The sequence below is a fragment of the Heteronotia binoei genome, chromosome 12 (assembly GCF_032191835.1).
Source record: "Heteronotia binoei isolate CCM8104 ecotype False Entrance Well chromosome 12, APGP_CSIRO_Hbin_v1, whole genome shotgun sequence".
Taxonomy (NCBI): Eukaryota; Metazoa; Chordata; class Lepidosauria; order Squamata; family Gekkonidae; genus Heteronotia; species Heteronotia binoei.
In genome coordinates, this window is record NC_083234.1 from 57702068 (window position 1) to 57722799 (window position 20732).

The 20732-nt window shown below is 44.0% G+C and overlaps 1 protein-coding gene across 2 annotated transcripts in view; it reads right to left on the minus strand.

The window, feature by feature from the left end:
- Window positions 1-20732, minus strand: part of MAPKAP1 (MAPK associated protein 1) — a 214488-nt gene that overhangs the window by 37826 nt on the left and 155930 nt on the right. Inside the window, exons 8-9 of one of the 2 annotated variants that reach the window (XM_060250673.1) lie at window positions 13351-13458; window positions 809-949 (exon numbers count right to left, since the gene is read on the minus strand). In XM_060250673.1, the coding sequence (XP_060106656.1) occupies window positions 809-949; window positions 13351-13458 (249 nt within the window). The remainder of the gene's footprint in view (window positions 1-808; window positions 950-13350; window positions 13459-20732) is intronic. The other variant, XM_060250674.1, reaches the window with a different exon arrangement.

Here is a 20732-nt window from a genome sequence, read left to right on the forward strand (position 1 = left end):
CTGTCAAGGCAGCCCCACCTTGGTACCAGCCAGCCAACCAACCCCTGGCCCATGCCAACCTCAGAGAAACTGGGGCAGTGCCAGAGCCAACAAGCTTGGCTACAGCAATCATCTGGCCAACAGAGACACACCTTGCCAGCCATCATGTGGCTCTCCTGGGTGTCTCAGAAGCTGTAGCTCTTTGCATCTTGAAGGGGCAGCAGACAACTCTGGCCCCTGCCCAGGGGAGAGGAGAAAGATGATTGAGCTTTTTCTGCTGCATGAGAAGGGAAATGGTGGTGGAGACAACAGAGACTGGCTTGGACTATTTAAGCCACTGTGACCTGTGGCCTGGCAGGACTTTCAGGAGGAAGAGGACCTGGGTGGCTTGAGCCCCTCTCCCTTCCATATCTGAGGCATGCAAATGGGCAGAACGGCCAGCACCTTCCACCACTCCCAGCACAAGATACATGTTGGCTAGTGCTATGACATACCTCTGGGACTTCATTTGGGGGCACACCACCAGAACTCCACTACATGCAATGAACAAACATTTGTTTTTGACACTTCTCACAACATGAAATTTTGTCCCGTGTACCAAAACTCTCAAAAATCCATCATGGCCCTTCTGCAAGGCCTCACTGCCCACCGCCCCCAAGTATAAGTGGGAAGTTTCATTCTCACAGGGATGCTTTCTAGGTCTGGGCGTAGGGATCACATTCAAGCAGGTACACTGCACAGGTCCTATATGTCCAAAGTCAGTGCAGGCGCCTGCTGAACAGGGTTGAGTGCCCCTGGCTTTCGGGCAGCATCGAGCACACTGATTTACCTAACTGAACATCTGTGGTGAACCGCAGCCTATGGATCATGCTGACTTTGAAAGACTTGTAATGGTGGCTGCTTAGCATGTCTTGAACAGTAGCGATATCAATCTGCGGATCCTCTTCTGAGATCTCCTCTCCTCTCGAACCTGCAAAACAATAACCATTGGGGAGGGGGGAGGGAAAATGAAAAGGAAGAAGAAACACATCTGGTTCCTGTCAAGTAACATACATATTGCAAGTGAAAGGCTAGGACGACAGCCATCTGCAGAAACCGTAGAAGAGACCAGTAGATGTAGTTAGGACCTACCATAAAATTTAATGAAAAGGGAGATTCTGTACCGACATGAATCAGATCACGCCTATTAGCCAATCTCTACATAGGAATGCACTGTATTTGCCTATTATTACATAGCATTGACCTCACTGCTCCTAGTCAGTGGCAATAACAGCAATACTCAGCAATTATACAGCACTGCCCTGGATAGCCCAGTCTTGACAGATCTTATAAGCTAAGCAGGGTTGGCTCTGGTTAGTAAATAGATGGGAGACCTCCAGGGAATACCAGGGTTGTGATGTGGAGGCATGGAATGGCAAACCACCTCTGAAATTTCTGGAAAACTCTACAGGGTCACCATATGTCAGCTGTGACTTGGTGGCAATTTGAACCACCATGTAGCAATAAGAACATTCTGAAGTGCTTTATACAGATCACCAAGCCTGTGAGGGTGCTGGCCTGGGGCATCTCCTATCCTGCTACACTATGGGGGGTGTTGGCTTCACTGTTGTGTGGACTGGTAAGACAGAGAATGTTTTGAATGTTCTCCTGGCAACGGCAACATGTTCCCCCTTCACCAGTATTTTTGGGCACCTGCGAGCCAGTCTTCTGAAAAAAAGCACTGAAAGGAGAGGTGTTTTTTGAGGGTGAGAAAATTAGTGGCTCCCATTGGGACTCACCCACATTGAGTCCTAAGTTAGAGTACACAACATTGTTGAATGTAATTTATATGTTCACAACTCTCTCACTTCTGTGAAAACCTAGATTTTAATGGCGTTCTCCTTGCTGCTGTAGAACTGAATCCCGAAAATAAGATAACGTCTCATTAAGACAAAATGCCAATTATGAAAAAAGTTTTTTTTCCCTTTTTAAAGATTTTACGATGTTGGATTAACACCAATTTAAAAATTACTATAACGTGACATGCAATTTTTTTCCTACAGAGCAATTTCTACGCCAGCTGCTAATAAAGCATCTTAGCTGTAAATGATAATTCAGATGCTTTTAGATAAAGTGGTGCGTGGATACGGCCGAGAAAATTGATTTAGCTTTTCACAGAAGATACTACGAGAGTGACACATTTTGTTTAATACGCCAGCTAATGTAATCCTAAAAGCCGAAACAACTGCCAGTTTTGCAGCCCTAAATTTTGCTGTGAGAGATTAATGAAAACTTTCAGATTTTTTTTTGCTGAAATATTTTTTTAATAAATGAGAAGATGGGATTTTAGAAGAGGGGGCTGAACAGCAGCCGTAAAAGCAGAAACGTGGCTTGTCAATTTCTATATATTAAATTCTGCACGAGACATACGGTATTGGAACCGGCTCAACACCATAATGTATCTCAATCTAACCTTCTAACCCCAAGGTGTATAAATTCAAACCCTAAACTGGCAAGTCCCCCCACCCCCGCAAATTGGGAAAAAATTGATCAGGTTGCCCAGATGTGTTATGACTGGCACCTCTGGATTTTCTCCATTTTTACAATGTCCCATAAAAACAGCCTAATTGGATCAGACGCAAGGCCAACTCATTCACAATCCTGTTTCCAGCAGTCTCTAACCGGGTACCTCTGGAAAGCAGCAGAGTGTGAAGGCAACAGGCTCCCCTCCTGCTGTCTTGAGTCCCAAGTAAATGGTATCCAAAGATATACTGCTTATGTACATGGAGGTTCTATTCCTAACACGAGTAACATGAACAAACGAATAGCCTTTTGGCAGTATATTGAGGTCAACCCTCTTTCCAGCAATGGCCAGCCAGATGCTGCCGGAACACAACAAGTACAGCATAAAGGCAACAGCTGTCCTCTACTCATTGCCCCCCCCACAAACTGCTGGGACACTTCCTCTGAACCTGGAAGTTCAATGTAGTTCTCTTGGATACTAGTGGCTGTTACACTTATGCTCCATGAACACGTGACCCCCTTTTAAACCCAACTGTAATGGGGGAGGGGAGTGCATCTCTCTGAACAAGGGGAAGCTAGTCTAAGAATCAGGGACAGGACAACACAATTAGACTCTAGCAAAGATCAGAATCCAACAAAAGCAAGCAGGGTGACCAGCAACAGGGAGCAAGAGACACAAGTCACTGGAATCGGGGCTTGTAGAAGAAGAAGAAGATGATGATGATACTGGATTTATATCCTGCCCTCCACTCTGAATCTCAGAGTGGCTCACAATGTCCTTTATCTTCCTCCCCCACAACAGACACCCTGTGAGGTGGGTGGGGCTGAGAGGGTTCTCACAGCAGCTGCCCTTTCAAGGACAACCTCTGCCAGAGCTAAGGCTGACCCAAGGCCATGCCAGCAGGTGCAAGTGGAGGAGTGGGGAATCAAACCTGGTTCTTCCAGATGAGAGTCCGCACACTTAACCACTACACCAAACTGGCCCTCAGGTAAGGCAAGTTGGCCAGCCAGGTGCCCAGGATAGCTGCCAGGCAGGAAATACTGGTGTATCCTACCAGATCAAAGGGGATCAGTGGACTGCCTGAGTTGGACAGAATTATCCTGGCATCTCAGGAACTTTCCAGTCTACAATCCTGAGGGGCTTGCCACAAGAGGTCAGCACAGCATATGTCCAAAGGTTCTTGGTGGTGGTGCTGCTGCTTCCTCCCTTTCACTTTGCTATGAGGATGCTGTCTTACCTATATTACCCATATGCCTACCGTGGGCAAAATGGGAAATGTGTATGACCGGCTCACACCAGTGTTCCCTCTAAGCTGAGTTAGAGTGAGCTAGCTCAAGATTTTTAACCTCCAGCTCACACATTTTTGTCCTAGCTCAGGAAGGATGGCCCCAGAGCACAATAGTTTATGCAGTAGCTCACAACTTTAATGCCAGTAGCTCACAAAGAAGAATTTTTGCTCACAAGACTCTGCAGCTTAGAGGGAACACTGGCTCACACCTGCGGAATTCCTTTCCTTTGAGGCTTGCCAGTATAAAGGATTTCCCTGAAAACACTGCAAGACACTCCCCTCACATTTATGTTGGCTTGTACTGGCCCTGGGGAAGCTCAGATTTTAAAGGGTGGGTAAATTCAGCCTGTTCTGTTTGAACTGGATGCTGTGTTAATGCATCTTTGCTTTAAATTTCAAGGAGGAGAGCTCCAACCCGAAATTTAAGTAAAAATAACATTCTCCCCCTCTTTTTTTTTTTTTTAATAAAAAGAGGTGGCATCCTGAAGCCCATTTCTCTCATCTTCACAAAATGTGGGGGAGGGGGGGATGAGGAGAGAAGACAAAACATGCCTCAAAAATAGCATATCACTCGACATAAAATGTAAGAAAGACGGGCTCAACTGGGACGCAAGGATTCAGGCAGATGGCCCCGTCATCACAATTTCACACCCCAATGCTGTGTTGCGCAAAATGCCATGGGACTTCTGAATCTGCAAAGCAACTCAAGCTTGTTTGACTTCCTATGTACTTCAAAGCAAAATGGACAGAAGCAAGCAAAGTGCCACCCATTGCTGTCAGGACCATCTTGACCCACAGAGACCTGCAAGACTGAGTACAAAGGCTCCTTTGGAGGTGTCTCCAATGCCTGTGTTAATACTGCCAGGTTATGAACGATCACTGTCCTTTATTATGTCTAATACATAGCTCTCAGATGCTCACTCTTGCCTCCGGAGAAGTGGCTTTAAAACAACCAGTGACCAGGCTTAATTTGAACCAGAGGTCACCAAGGCTTCAGCCCTCAAGCTGGTTTTCAGTGCCACAATTCTGCTCTCAAACATCGGAAAAATGCAGTGGCAAGGGCACTGGACCCGGGGGGGGGGGGGGGGGATTCCTGGAAACTCAGATCTAACGTCCAACTCAGCTCTAAAGTTCACTGTGCATGCCAAAATCTTTCAACCACTTCAGGAGGCTCAAAAAAGATGTGCTTAGGTCCTGGAAAGAAGGGTGCAGCACAAAAATGCAATCAATCCAAACAATTAATCAATATTGGAAACAGCCCTTTAAGATACAGTAAATGAGGTAATTGTTATCAGATAACATCCCCATTCAATAGCAAGTGTACACTTTCGCTAGAAAAGTCGGCGAAGTACAACAGTAACTGTGATTCTGGACTTTGAATGGAAGACTGCTGACCTCAAATCCCTCCTTGGCCAGCATATTCACTAGATGGGATCAGTCAAGTCACTCTGTGCCTGTATTTTTCTCTTTTGTAGATCTACTGGCATATTTTGGGAACAGCATAACCCCCCCCCCCACAGATTGTTTCTCCTGTTCTTAAAAACAACAACAACAAAAAAAAACCCCACCCTGATTTGATCATGGATTTTCACATTACATCTTTGGGTTGTGTTCTCTCTGCCAAATCAAGAAGAAGAAATTGGATTTATATCCCACCCTATACTCTGAATCTCAGAGTCTCAGAGCGGCTCACAATCTCCTTTACCTCCCCCCACCACAAGAGACACCCTGTGAGGTGGGTGGGGCTGAGATAGATAGATAGATAGATGAATTTATTGTCATTGTTCTCAACAAAAAGAGAGCAACGAAATGAGGTGCTCTTCCACAAACATACCAACACATCAAACACACATATTCATAAACCATTTAAATACATCTAAAACTCCTCTTAAATACATCTAAAACTGCTCTTTTAAGGAAAACTCCTGTGAGAGCTATGGCTGACCCAAGGCCACTCCAGAAGGTGCAAGTGGAGGAGTGGGGAATCAAACCCAGACATCCCAGATAAGAGTCCGCACACTTACCCACTACACCAAACTGGGTACACCAAACCAACCTCACAGGGTTGTTGAGGGGATAAAACAGATCACCCAACACACAATCCTTGGAGCAAGGGAGGAAGGGACTCAACTGTAACCCCCCCCCCCCCAAAAAAGAAATTTTTAAAAGAAAGATGCAAGCCGCAGCCAATGTGGTGGAATTGGGAGAGTGTAAAGCAGACCCTTCAGACCCAACACGATACAAGAAGGGAGTGGGCATCTGCTTGTCTTTTTAACACTGCATAGATGTCACACCAAAAGATGTTCAAGCAGCTGAATCATGGGCTTCAAGAATGACAATTCACATTGAGGAGAACAAAATTAGCAGGGAGTTGGATTGTTACAGAAGCCGTGAGGCTCTAAGTAACAGCTGAGTGGCGGCGTTGTCAGCAGCAGCTGGAGTGTCAGAAAAAAGTGTTGCCAGGATGCAGAAGGAAAAAAAAATAACTCCAGAACCCAGGAACACCATTTCAGCTATGGGTAGAGAAGGCAGAGATTTCAATGAGAAGTGTGGGGCTACTGTGCTGGAAGAGGCCCAGAAGGAAAGGAGATGGGGTCCCTGGTATGTGGGTGGGGGGGGTGTCTCATAGATGCTTGTGGCAGGAGATTCTCAGAAAGGTACTAAAGAGGCCAATGCTTGATTATATTCAGTAGTCAACCCCAATCAGCCTATTTTGAGAACATTTGTTCTGATTACTCTTTTATACCTTACCACTGCAACTGCAATATTATTGATGCTTGTCAAACAATGGTCCCCTTTGTTTAGTTAAGTAAAAGAATTTGTGCCTTATGCATATGAGGAACTGCTTGACTGCCTAGAATAATGAACTGCCATCATGAAGGTAACATTGTGCTGGACACAAATAGAGTTGATCCTAAGAAGTAAGCATTCATGATCTGAAACACCAGGGGAGAGGAAGGGGTTCTCTCTCCAAAGGGTGCTCTTGCCAGGACCATTCATGAAAAGGAGTGAGGGGAGGTTTAAGGATTGGTTTTCCAATGTTTTCCTTCTCCTGATAAGGCAAAAATGAAAAAAAGCAAAAAAAAAAAAGCAATTAGCATCAGAGATAATTGGGCATATGAATGAAGTAGCCTCCATCCATCCCCCCCCCCCATGCCCATATTTATTTGCTCTGACTAGGGGCAGCTTTCCAAGATCTCCAGCAACAGTCCTTCCCCACCCTGCCACTAGAGATCCTTTTATTTAGGGATACCAGGGACTGAACCTGGGACTTTGTGCATAGAGGTGATGTTCCACTACTGAACCATTGGCCCCTCACACTGTAGAGGCTCTGCCAGACAGTGCGACATAAATTACACTAAAGTCTTGGAGCCATAAATCAACCACTATGAAGATGTAGAGCAGGGGTAGCCAAAGTGTGGCTCTTTCACACATATTGTGTGGCTCTCAAAGCCCCCATCACCCTGTCGCCAGGCTTGCAGAAGACATTTCTTCCTTTAATTACTTCTCCAAGCCAAGTCAGCAAGAGGATGCATTTAAAGTTAAAGTTGCTTTCTTTCCCCTCCCTATCTATTTTTATTATATGTGGCTCTTACGTTAAGCAAGTTTGGCCACCCCTGATCTAGAGTGAATTGGCATCAATACTGGAATGGTGTGCTAAAATAAATAAATAAAGTGACAAACCTAATTATTGAGCAAGTGGAGAAAGGGAAATTGATTTTACCTGGGGAGTAGTTCTGATCTCTGCCCTGCCCTGGATGGCCCAGGCTAGCCCAATCTCATCAGATCTTGGATGCTAAGCAGGGTTGGCCCTGGCTCGTCCCTGGATGGGAAATCAAGGAAGTCCAAGGTGACTGTGCAGAGGCAGGTAACGGCAAACCTCCCCTGAATGTCTCTTGCCTTGAGAATCCTAAGTCTGCTGTAACTTGTCAGCATTTTCCACCACCAGTTCTGATCCCACAGATAAGAGACTGCACTCTCTGCCAATCTTATTATGATTTTCAACCTTAATAAATCGGGCTGACAGCTCCTGCTTATTATGGAAAGGGAGCAAGATGGAACTTCATTGCTGGAATGAGATCATTACTTTAAAAATTCTGATGTCAAGTCCCAGTACTGCCCTGATAAGGCTGTACCAGATAAAATGGGGAGAAGCAACTGATGGCCCAGAGTAAAATCAGGACATTTCTAATCTGGCACCCAGCCTGCCATAAACCAGATAGCTTGCACCTTTCTTCGTCTCCATGTCAGTCTTCTGCATCTGTTCCCCATTAAAAGGCTCTCTGTCCTAGGAGAAACGCAGTTCTTCAGATCCCTCCTCAAAAAAGACTCAGCAGACTTGCTTATTCAGAGCATTTATAATTTGCCTTTCTCTCAACAACTGCACCCAGAGTGACTTACAAAATTATTAAAAAATTAAATGAATGGAATTGCAGCAAAAATATAAGAGAAGCTGTGATTAATCAACAGTCTGTTTCGGAAGATCACGCTGTTAAGAGCATTCATTATAACCCAGATAGGGAAGTTCCTTATCTGGATTATAATGATTCTGGCTCAGGATTCCACAGCAAACCTTACAAATCATTTACCTGCCACACTTGAGCTGTGCTGGAGAAGTGACCAGCTAGCTCTTGTTCTTTCAAAGCATTCACTGTTCTTTCTGAGAATTCACTGCCACAGGAGGTGGCGGCGGCTGCAAGCATGGACAGCTTCAAGAGGGGATTGGATAAACATATGGAGCAGAGGTCCATCAGTGGCTATTAGCCACAGGGTATTGCTGGAACTCTCTGTCTGGGGCAAATGATGCTCTGTATTTTTGTGCTTGGGGAGACACAGTGGGAGGGCTTCTAGTGTCCTGCCCCCCCTGATGGACCTCCTGATGTCTTTCTTTCTTTCTTTCTTTCTTTCTTTCTTTCTTTCTTTCTTTCTTTCTTTCTTTCTTTCTTTCTTTCTTTCTTTCTTTCTTCCTTTTTCTTTCTTTCTTTCCTTCTTTCTTTCCTTCTTTCACCACTGTGTGACACAGAGTGTTGGAATGGATGGGCCACTGGCCTGATCCAACATGGCTTCTCTTATGTTCTTAAGTAATATGAAATTGCACACAAACCCAACCATTGGTCCATCTAGCTTATTGGTGTTTATTTTGACAATGAAATTGATGGGCAATAGGTGCAGGACAGACTAAAGGAAATATTTCTTTATTGAATGAATAATGGCATTCCGGAATTTACTAACAGTAGAGGTAGTGATGGCCATGAGTATAGATGACTTTAAAATGGGTTAGACAGAATCATGAGGAGAGGTCTATCAATGGTTACTAATCATAGTGACTAGAGCAATCCTCTATAATCAGAGGCAGTAAACTGGGTGAGGCAGGATGCTGGACTCGATGGACTGCAGTTCTGATTCAGCAGGGCTCTTTCTTTGTTCTTGTGGGGTGCCAATGAACACAAACATGAACAAACACATGAAGCTGCCTTATACTGAATCAGACCTTCAGTCCATCAAGGTCAGTATTGCCTACTCAGATTGGCGGTGACTCTCCAGGGTCTCTGGAAATGTCAAAGATTGAACCTGGGACCTTCTGCATGCAAAGCAGAAGCTCTTCTATTGAGCAAATCTTGGCTAACAAAATGATTGACCCTTTGGATGAGTTTTAAGCCAATCTGGAGGCAGGAAGAAATCTGTTCCCTGTCAGATCAGGAGTAGAGCTTGCTGGCTTCTTGAATCCCAGCCATGGTTATATGACGCAACACTAAGTAGTTCAAGATGGGAAGTCTGGCAACTCTACCCCACTAAGGGACCAAAGAAATACTCAATTCAACTTCGGATGGCAAAGGTGGGACTGCTCACACTGACAGAAGGGCCTGCAACTGATTCAGAAACACGACAAGCACCAATGTCAAAGTAATCCTTCGCATTCTGATTTCTGGCATCAGACACTGTACAAATCTCTGCTTCCCCAATAAAGCAAGAATGTGAAACCAAGACCTCCAAACATTCTGTTATTACTTTAATGTACTAGTATATTGCTTAATGAAAGTTCTTAATTGTAATTCAATTAATTACATACACACAGTCTCCAATTACATTTTCCAATAAGACATTGGCTTTGGTACAGGTCTAAAGGCACTTAACCAATTTTAATATATTAAGACCAATTTCCCTTGAATACTAATTACTGCCTAATGATGAAATGGGAAGCAGGAACTTTCCAGAAGCCGGGTGGAAAGTATAAAAGTAAATTAGCCGTGAATAGTTGGGGGATTTCTCGAAAAGCAAGAAAAAAGGAAAAGAAAAGAAAAGCAGGGAGCTGCATTCCAACAGAAATCTCACAGTAAGTTACAGAAGTCCCAAATATGGGGAGTGTTTTGTTAATCTTCCTGATGGCAGTGAGCACTTGGGGGAAAAAAGGAGACGTCTCACTGAGTATTTGCGCTAACGCAGTCTTCTTTTGAGATTAGTCCCTTGAAATATAAATTATACACTGGCTCAAAAAGGAGTATTTTGGCATGCATTTTACTAGCATCTGTTCAGCTTTGCTCAGGGAGAAGAAAATATATACATATATCGCCCGTTTTTAAAATAATAACTCTTGCATTGAAAATGCTTTATATGAATAAATTGCTAACTTAAGTTACAGCAGCTAGAATTACACCAAACGTATTATGCCCAATGGCAGCCATTTCCAATGGACACAAAGATCTGGTTCACAGTTGTCCAATTCCTGCTTTTATTTGCCTTAAACAATTAATGAAGAAGAAACTGATTTGGTTCATAAGCATTAAAAAAAAAAAAAAGGTAAAGGTAGTCCCCTGTGCAAGCACCAATCGTTTCAGACTCTGGGATGACGTCACATCACGTTTTCGCGGCAGAGTTTTTATGGGCTGGTTTGCCATTGCCTTCCCCAGTCATCTACACTTTCCCCCCAGCAAGCTGGGTACTCATTTTACCGACCTCAGAAAGATGGAAGGCTGAGTCAACTTCGAGCCGGCTACCTGAACCCAGCTTCTGCTGGGATCGAAGTCAGGTCAATTCTACGGAATTCCGTGGGATTTACTTTCAAGTAAGTGGGTTGGGCTAAAGGGAGAGCTCTGACCCAGCTAATCAAACTGTGGGACACAGAACTCTGCATCCATAGTTCAATGAGGTGTTGTGCCCATAAATGGGAGTTGTGTGTATGGTACCCTGATCAGAAAATTGACAATTGGTCTGATCAGCTGTTTGGGAGGCAGATCAGGGAAGGAGCAGGGGCTGGACTTTGACCACCCTGCCAAACAGCTGTTTGCTTACAGCATACACAACGGAATCAGGACTGAGTAAAATACAGTATATGTCACTGTCATTTAAAACAGGCTCGCTACCATGTGCTCTTTTTTTTAAAAAATCTGGACAAAATTGATAAGCCATTCTGGAGCACGAGAAGCAGCACTAAGACTCATTCAGACAGATGACATTTTTGCCCAACTGTCCCTGGGGATGCTTTTTTTTGCAGAGAACCTGCAACCCAATCTATGCAGACTGAGTTACAGTTCTGTGGCAGCTAGAAATCTGACAAAGTGCTTTTGGGAAGCCACCGTGGCATCACTAGGAGGGCCATGAGGCATGCTGAGTTTCTGAAAGGCATGCATACCCTAAGGTAATTGGGGTACATCATACAAAGAAAACTGTCTGCAGTGTGTAAATGTTAGAAGCATCTTGACTGAGTTAACACTTAGTTCTGATGTGCTCTGCTCATTCCGTGTCTCCTATACCCTATGCAACATTTCTTCCCAGACTTCATAAACTTGGCTTATTATAACTGGAAAGAAAGAATAAAACTGTTTGCTTTTTGAGTAGGGCAATGAGGCAAACTAGTCAGCTATCTTAAGCATCAACCTGCTTCTTACTGAACCCTGACAGGTTTTTAACACATTCCAATGAGGTTTTGTTCAAAGTGCTACTTTTGATAGAGGCAAGAGTGCCATTAAAAAGATCAGGGCCTTTTTGGTGGTTGCTCAAATATGATGGAATGCCTTCCTCCCAGAGGCCCCTTTGGCTATATCACCTGACCCATTATGAAGGCAACCACCTTTCATATATTTCAGGCTTTTGGAGCCTATGCTGATGAAATATACTGTTTTGTTGTGCTATCAGTTTGCCTTATAACATTACTGATTCTGGGTATGTACATATGAAGCTGCCTTGTACAGAACCAGATCACTGTTTCATCTAACTTACTACTGTCTGTTTAGAGTGGCAGCGACTCTACAGGATCTCAAGCAGAGGAAGTTCTTTCTCTACCCTTCTTATCTAAGATTCTTTGAGAGGAATTGAATCTGAGCCCTCCTGTATGCAAAGCACGTGCTCCTCCTGTAAGCTATAGCCCTTCCCCTAAGAGATTTCACTGTGGTTTTATTTTGTTAACCACTTCAAACATTTTTCTGTTAAAGTCAGTATCAAAATGATGGAAACAAACAAATTAGGACACACTGACCTTACAGAGGCAGAGATTCATTTTTCTAATTAGTAATGCATACCTCAGAAGCGCTGAGTATGAACATATGCCTCCATAAAGCTGTTTTATCCTCAGCCAGCCCATCAGTCTGTCTAGCACATCATTGTCCATTCTGACTGGCAGAGCCTCTCCTGGATCTCAGGCAGAGAAGTATTTTCCCCAGTTCCCAAGATCCTCTACCTAGAGATGCCAGGGACCTAGAGCCTGGGACCTGCATGCCAAGCAAGGGAGGGTTCTGTTGTTGAGCCATGGGAAAATTTGGGTGAGTCACGTCCGAGGATGCCTGGGTAACAAAGTCTGAAAGCTGATAAAGAGGCAAAGGGGCCAAAATGGTCTGTGATTGGAGCTCCCAGCTTTAACCCCCCCCCCCCGCACAATCATCAGGCATGCAGAGCCTGAATTCTGACTGGGGCTGCGGTATACACGTCTATCAGCTTTATCCTTTGTGCCAGTTTTCTACCTGGAAGAGTCTTGGGGAGCCACTATTTGCCCCACTGGGTTAAACAAATATTTGGACTTGTAAGCTCTCCCACATGTAAGTATTATCTCCTCGGGGCCATTTCAGGTAGGAAAAAAAAGTGTGTGGGGGGGGGAGGAAGAGGCTTTTAAAAATTGCACCTCATTCCCTTTGACAAAAAGTTAGAAAGTTCAATCGAGAAATTTTCAGCATCTCATTTGGCTTGACCTCAAATAGCCTGCAGCTTTTTCAGCTCCAAATAGCTGGAAACAGAGACTGATTCTTCAGTAACCGCAAGCTCGGGCTAACTTGCACTGGTGGTTCAGAGCAGTGAGACTGGCTAAGCAGCACTAGAGAGGTCCATAACTGTATCAGAACAGAGGTTAGCAGGAAACAGATTAATCATTAAGCCAGAAGGTCCAGTATTAAATCAGTCACTGGAGTTTTGGAAACAGAAGTCTTTCTGGCACAGTTGAAAACTGACTGGGGGTGGGGGAGAGTGAGAGTGAGGCATAACCTAGATCCTCTTCCAAATCCACTTGCCCAGCTGGCTGCCCAACCTTGGAGCTCCAGAGGACAGAATTTATGTGAGCAGAATAGGGGGGAGGGGAGGAAAGGAGCCAACCTACTATTCTCACGGACGAGGCAGAATTCCAAAGTGCTCTGGCTTTCCAAGGTGCAGTCCAAGTCAACAGGGACATTTGGCTCATTCTGCTTCTCCAGCCGGTACTGAGGCCCTAAAAACAGACAATAATTTTACAAGGTTTCTTTAAGCTTGTAAGTGTGTGTGTGTGTGAGAGAGAGAGATGGGGAGAGGCAAAATAAATAAATAATGAAAGAGTCAAATTGTTAAGGAACACCAGCTCAGTCAGGAGACAAAGTGCTAAACTTTCAGAAGTGCAGGCTGCATTTGATTATTTACTTTGACTTCTTAAGCTGTTCCTGTGAAAAATAACCTTGCAAAGTAGGTTACTGCTTTTACTGATAGAAGAACTGAGAGCGAGAAATAAGCTATTTGTCTGAGGCTGCCCAGGGAATTCACACCTTGAGCAGGTGTTCCTCTATCTGAACCCAATCCTCTGTCAGTAATTCCTCTGCTCTGAACCCAATCCTCTGTCAATAATTCCCAAATAGTGCACTCGTGCAACTCCTGCAAGGCGCGGATAGAGGATGGCTGGTATTGCAATACATTAATTAAATGTTGGTGAACTGTGAGCCAAAGGTGGAGTCCGGTAGCACCTTTAAGGCCAACAAAGTTTTATTCACAATGTAAGCTTATGTGTGCTAAATGCACACTTCATCAGATATGAAAGCTTACATTCTGAATAAGACTTCATTGTTTTAAAGGTGCTACTGGACTCCAGCTTTGTTCTGTTGCTTCACCATCACAGCTGTTCACCTGGATCTGTGACCCAAAGCGTCCACCTGCATGGAGGCTACAAACAGTGACATCTGAATAGAACACTCAATCTGACAAAACAGCCATTCCCCTTTGGAGGAGGCTGCTTGATACATCTTCGTGTGAGTTACTGCTCAGGGACCACCTCTATACAATCAAAGAAGAAGAAGACGACGACTGCAGATTTATATCCCACCCTTCTCTCTGAATCAGAGACTCAGGGCAGCTTACAATCTCCTACTTCTTCCTTCCCCACAACACACATCCTGTGAGGTAGGTGGAGCTGAGAGGGCTCTCATAGCAGCTGCCCTTTCAAGGACAACTCCTGTGAGAGCTATGGCTAACTCAAGGCCATTCCAGCAGCTGCAAGTGGAGGAATGTGGAATCAAACCCGGTTCTCTCAGATAAGAGTCTGCACACTCAACCACTACACCAAACTGATTCAAAGAAGGATGTAGCATGTTCTAACAGCATACCAGTGTTGCCCCAGCATACTGTCAAGGAATTACTGGGATAGGGGATTGGATTTAAATCAAAGACTCACCAATGTATTCCGTTTTTATCTTGATGCACTTCCAAGGAGCTCAAGGTTAATACCCAGACCTCTTGTCTTTATTTTGACAACAACCTTGAAAGATACGTTAGGGATGGAGGGAGAGGGAGAATGTGATTGGCCCAAGGTTGCCCAGTGAGATTCTTGACTAGGTTCTAAACAAATATTATGAAGACCTCAGGTCATGTTGGAGTCACTGTGAGGATTTTCAAGTAGATGTGAGTTGGGATTCTTCTTTGGGAAGTTACTTCCTGTGCATTAGGGGACTGATATGGATCAGGACTATAGCACACTGTGAGAGAATGCTTATGCCTCCCCCTCCCGTGTCATACCTACTAGTCTCATTGAGGGGAGCCTGTTTACTGACTGGGGTCCATGCAGGCGAATGGCACCTCTCTCTCCACACATGGCACCCTGGATCTCAATTGGCCCCCTGTACACTGGAGTTGGAGCCACATTAGATTTTCCAGTCTACTGATCTCCATAAAATGCTGCTCTAAGGAGACAGGGGAGCACAAGGAATGAGAACTTAAGAATATAAGAGAAGCCACGCTGGATCAGGTCAATGGCTCATCCAGTCTAACACAGTGGCAAAAAAAAGGTGCCATCAGAAGGTCCATCGTGGGGCCAGGACACTAGAAGTCCTACCACTATTGCCCCCCACAGGCACCAAGAATACAGAGCATCACTTGTCCCAGACAGAGAGTTCCAACAATATGCTGTGGCTAATGACATGAAGGTAAGGGGGTCTGCAATGGGTAGGGGAAACTGAGGGGAAGCTGCCAATTTAGTTTGATTCCAGCTCCTAGAATTTAGTTCCTAGTGAGGACTTGCAACTCACATCTTATTCAAAGCCCTTGTAGCAACCATCTTTGACTTGACCTGAGGACTTTGTAACATGGCAGTTTGACTCTATGTGGGGGTCTGAAATGGGATTTTTCCTTCCATAGACTGACAGTCTAACCATTATGCCAGACTGTGGTGCCAGGTGTAAAACACAGACCTTTGCTGAAAAAAATGGGGGCAGGGTTTGTATCCGTTCTTTAAGGCAGGCAGGCAATTCTTACTTCTGCCACACTCTAAAAGTAGATTTTTTGAGGTGTAAGAAGAAAGCATTCCTCCAGTCTTAATTCTGGGGGGTGGGTGGGTTGTAAGTATTTCACCTACTAGAAATGTGAGAAACGCTCTCCTACTCAATTGATTATAATAATGAAAACTGGCATATTCTTTGTTATTCAGCATTATTTTACAGATAGTGCTTTCAGACATGTTGAATAATGCATTTTCAATGTACTTTCAATCCACTTTGCAACTGGCTTTTATTGTGTCAAAAGGCAAAATCCACTTGCAAACGATCTCTGAAGAGGACTGAAAGTGCATTACTCAGTGTGTATGAAAGCACCCATAGTGTAGTACCTGAGGTGTTGATCAGAAAGTCATGTGTTCGAATATAACCTCTACCATGAATTAACCAGGTGAGCTGCTCTCAGCCTCCATTTATCATATAAGTATAGTAATACTGATCTACCTTACAAGGGTGTTGCAGGGACTACAAACAAGACAATATTTTGCAAAGCATTCTGAACACTTGAAAATTCTATATGAATACTAAATATTATTACTATCATTATTAAAATGGCTTTTCTTCTCTTAATCCTCTGAAAGGTTTTTCTATACAAAAATCTGTTAAGTGGCCATGGAAGGAGGCAAAGAACGGGCAACCTCATGGTTTCAGGGATAAAAAATATTCATCAGAACCTGTCCTAATGCAAAGCCAGGAAAACATTAACAGCTATTTCAAACACGAAATTAAAAAACAGAAATCTTGGTCTGAGACATCATACACTTGAGAGATTGGTAGGACAATTAGTTTCAAAATTTACAGCAACAGAGTTTTGATTATGGTTTCCCCCTTCCTTCCCTCTCACCCCAACATCATGTGGAAAGCACTGTCTGCTGGTGCGTTTTGCTTCTGATGCTCCATTGATTTGTTGGAAAAATGGAGACTCTGGGCTCTTTCTGAACAGATGTGGAAAAGCGACCGATTTGTGAGCCACAGAGGGAAAGCGCAGCCAACTCCCTCTGCGGCCGGTGCAATCAACGACAGCACATGTAGCTGGTTCTAAGCATTTAGGAAACCAATTGCACTCTGAGAAGCAAACAACTGCAAAAAGTAAGGATGACAGGGAGGAGAGAACAAAGCAGCAAGAAGAAGATGAAGGAGGAGGAGGAGGGAGCATGCAAAAATCAAAGCTGCTTGATCTGATTACAATGTGGCAGAAATTCACTCCTCCTGTCTCTTCAAACTGCCTGCATCTTTGCAAGGATGTTGAAAACACAGGCAACAAAAGAACTAGAACAAATGATCCACTTTGGTCAAGGAGAAAAAAACACAACACTGATCCAAAGTGGTCGTAAAAGAATCTCCTTGCCAAAAGCACACAAATGAAGTGAGAATATAGTCACATCAGCACATGAACTTGACAGCCTGACTGCAAACCATCACTAATATCAAGAATCCCCTCCTCCACTACTTCACCCCATGTTGGGCCCAGGGCTGGAAACAGTTGTTATGTGCATTTTTAATACATCATTAGGTGTTCTTATGAGTGCTTTGTGTGCATGTATGTGTTTTTAAAGATTGCTGGACAAGTTGCTCAGAAATCTGCTGCTGGGATTGATTGCTGATACACGTGATTAAAGAATGCATTTTAACTGATTAACCAATTAACAAATTGAAACTTAAATAAATGTACACACAACCACAACTTTAAAACAAGTGCTTTTTAGAGGCACTGGTTCAGACATAAGAAAAAAATATGGTAACTAAGTGTGGGTAGTGTGTTTGTCAAAACATCTACCCGTCTACTAATTTAGGATTGCGTTACTTAGGATTCATCAAGCCATGATCTGAAACCATGGTCTGAAGCTAGTTTAATAAACAATTTGTACTGTTTACAGTTTTGCATGATCTGAACATGGAACTCTTTGCGAGCTCCTTGGCTCTGTTCCCATACACTATTCCAAGTGGTCAGATTAAAGGCAATGAAATTTACACTTATTGGGGATTTGAGTGACCCCTTGTGCGTCAAAGCCTGGTTTTGGAAAGTAACCACAGTTAATGCAGAGCCATGATTTTATGACTGAACCTAGCCTACATATCTCATGTGCATTCTCACTCTTCATTTTGGGAGGGTGTGTGTGGTCACTGTCCAGGTTTTTAAATGCACAGTTCTGAACAAAACTGTGTAAGCTCTACCTTATGACAAACCAAAGTACAAAAAAATTGCATTACCAAACAAACAACACACAGCAAGGTGATTCAGAGGTGCCATTTTACTGGAGTACATGGAATTCATTTCCAATGCTTTGATAATGTATCTGTTGTTGAATTGCCATGCAACATAATGGTCTGGAACAGAGCTTTTTCTGTAGAAAAAGCCCATAAGGAACTCATTTGCATATTAGGCCACACCCCTGACATCACCATTGTTTCACACAGAGCTTTTTTGTAGAAAAAGCCCAGCAGGAATTCATTTGCATATTATGCCACACCTCCAATGTCAAGCTAGCCAGGATGCGTTCCTGCTAAAAAAAAAATCCTGGTCTGGGAAGAAAATATTACTGGGTATATATATGTGTGTATCCCCCATCACACCTTGGCAAATAGAAGTGGAAGACATGGAAGTAGTGACAGATTTCACATTTCTGGGATCCAAGATCGCTGCAGATGGTGACTGTAGCCATGAAATTAAAAGACATTTGCTCCTTGGGAGGACAGCTATGGCAAATCTGGGCAGTATAATAAAAAGTAGAGACATCACCCTGCCAACAAAAGTCCGTACAGTCAAAGCGATAGTATTCCCAGTAGTAATGTATGGCTGTGAGAGCTGGACCATAAGGCCAAGCACAGAAGAATAGATGAGGTGCTGGAGAAGAATCTTGAGAGTGCAAGAAGATCAAATCAGTTAGTCCTAAGGGAAACGACCCTGACTGTTCCCTGGAAGGTCAGATGCTGTGGCTGAAGCTCAAATACTTTGGCCACCAAATGAGCACTCACTGGAGAAGATCCTGATGCTGGGAAAGACAGAAGGCAAAAGAAGAAGGGGACGGCAAAAGATGAGATGGCTGGACAGTGTTACTGATGTAACAAACACGGATTTGAGCAGACTTTGGAGGATGGTGGAAGACAGAAGGGCCTGCCGTGACTTTGTCCATGGGGTCGCAAACAGTCGGATTTGACTGTGCGACTGAACAACAACAAAATGTGATCTACTACCATTTCCAAGTAATAACAAGGCTGAATTTTAACAATCCTCAGGGTCAAGACTGTCCTACACATGCACTTCAAAGCAAAGCTTGTCAATACTTCAATTGTGTAGCGCACATATTGTTCTGGGTTTAAATCCTGGCATTTCAAGTTAAAGGAGTGGGATACTGGAGGGAAGTATAGAGTCAGACAGACCACTGGTCTAAGGCAGCCTTCTCTTTCCCACAATCAATAATGCCTGTACCCCTCCCATGACACTTTCAAAATTTGTTAAGGTACCTCTATGAGGAGGAGGAGGACAAGGAGGAGGAGAGATTGGATTTATAACCTGCCCTTCACTAGGAGTCTCAGAGCAGCTTACAATCTCCTTCCCTTTCTCTTGCCACAACAGCCACCCTGTGAGGTAGGTGGGGCTGAGAGAGCTCTTGAGAGAGCAGCTCTGAGAGAATTGTAACTGACCCAAAGTCACCCAGCAGCTGCAAGTGGAGGAATGGGGAATAAAACCTGGTTCTCCCAGATTAGGGTCAGTGCACTCAATCACTACACCAAACTGGCTCTCATGACAGACCAAAAGTAGAACATTAGCATCTGCTTCACTTAAAGCACTCTAAGGCCAGAACATTTTAAAAGTATCTTGCTCAAATATGTTAGGCCAGACCTGGTAAAAACTGTAAAGAAATTTGTCTAATAATGTGACCACTACAAATGTGAAACTGAGAGCTGTTGTGGTATAGTGGGTAGGTGTTTTTGGTGGAAAATGCTGTCAAATCGCAGCTGACTTGTGGTGACTGTGTAGGATTTTCAAGGCAAGAGACATTTAGAGATGGTTTGCCATTTCCTGCCTCTGCATTACAGCCCTGGTATTCCTTGGAGGTCTCCCATCCAAATACTCGCCTGGGCAGACTCTGTTTAGCTTCCGAGATGTAGCGAGATCATGCTAGCCTGGGCTATGCAGGTCAGAGCCAGGTAGACAGACCTGGGTTCAAACTACTGCTCAGCCATGAAATGGCCATGAAGTAGCAACAACTTAACATACCTTTCACAGGGACTGCCAGCACTATACAGAACATAAACTCCCATGCATGCTACCCTTTAGAGGAAAAATGAGACAGATAAAACATCTTAGGACCATGGGGCCTTACAAATATGCCAATTAGCTGTTTTATGTGTATACACCACCAATGACAAAGTAAAATTCACTGATGCTATTCCTTAGCCCCCTCCCTCATGGTCTCCACATGGCGGGATGCCCACACTTGATGCGAGCATCTATACAATCCATGGCTTCCCTCTGCTTGATGTGACTTTGTGCCATTTGGTTTGTTTTCCTATTCAGCTTAAAAGACTCAGGTGAGGTAATTTTTTTCCTTTTAAGCAGCAGGGGGATCATTAGGTTTTTAAAGATTAGAGGCAAGAGTTGAACATGACCCGTGAAGGTTAAGCTCTTCTTACGTTACACCCTAGAAAAGCGTTTCTCCCCCCCGCCTTCTACTCCCCACACACCTCCCTTGATGACAAGAAGTATAACCAAATTAAACAATTCCCTCAACAAAAGAGAGAGAAAAGCTGGACCCTATTATATAAAGCGACCCTGCTGGCCGGCTAAATTGCCAAGCCTTCAGAAAGGCTTTTGAAAGCCTGAACCCATCAGTTCTAATTTTTAAAACTTATCCTTTCAGTCAAGGCAAGAAAAAGGCCCAATTCCAACTTTTATCTCTGCTACAAAGTGCTGTTATCTTGGGTTGATGTCAGGGAGCTCTATCTCTCTTTCTGCTGACAAGCAGAGACG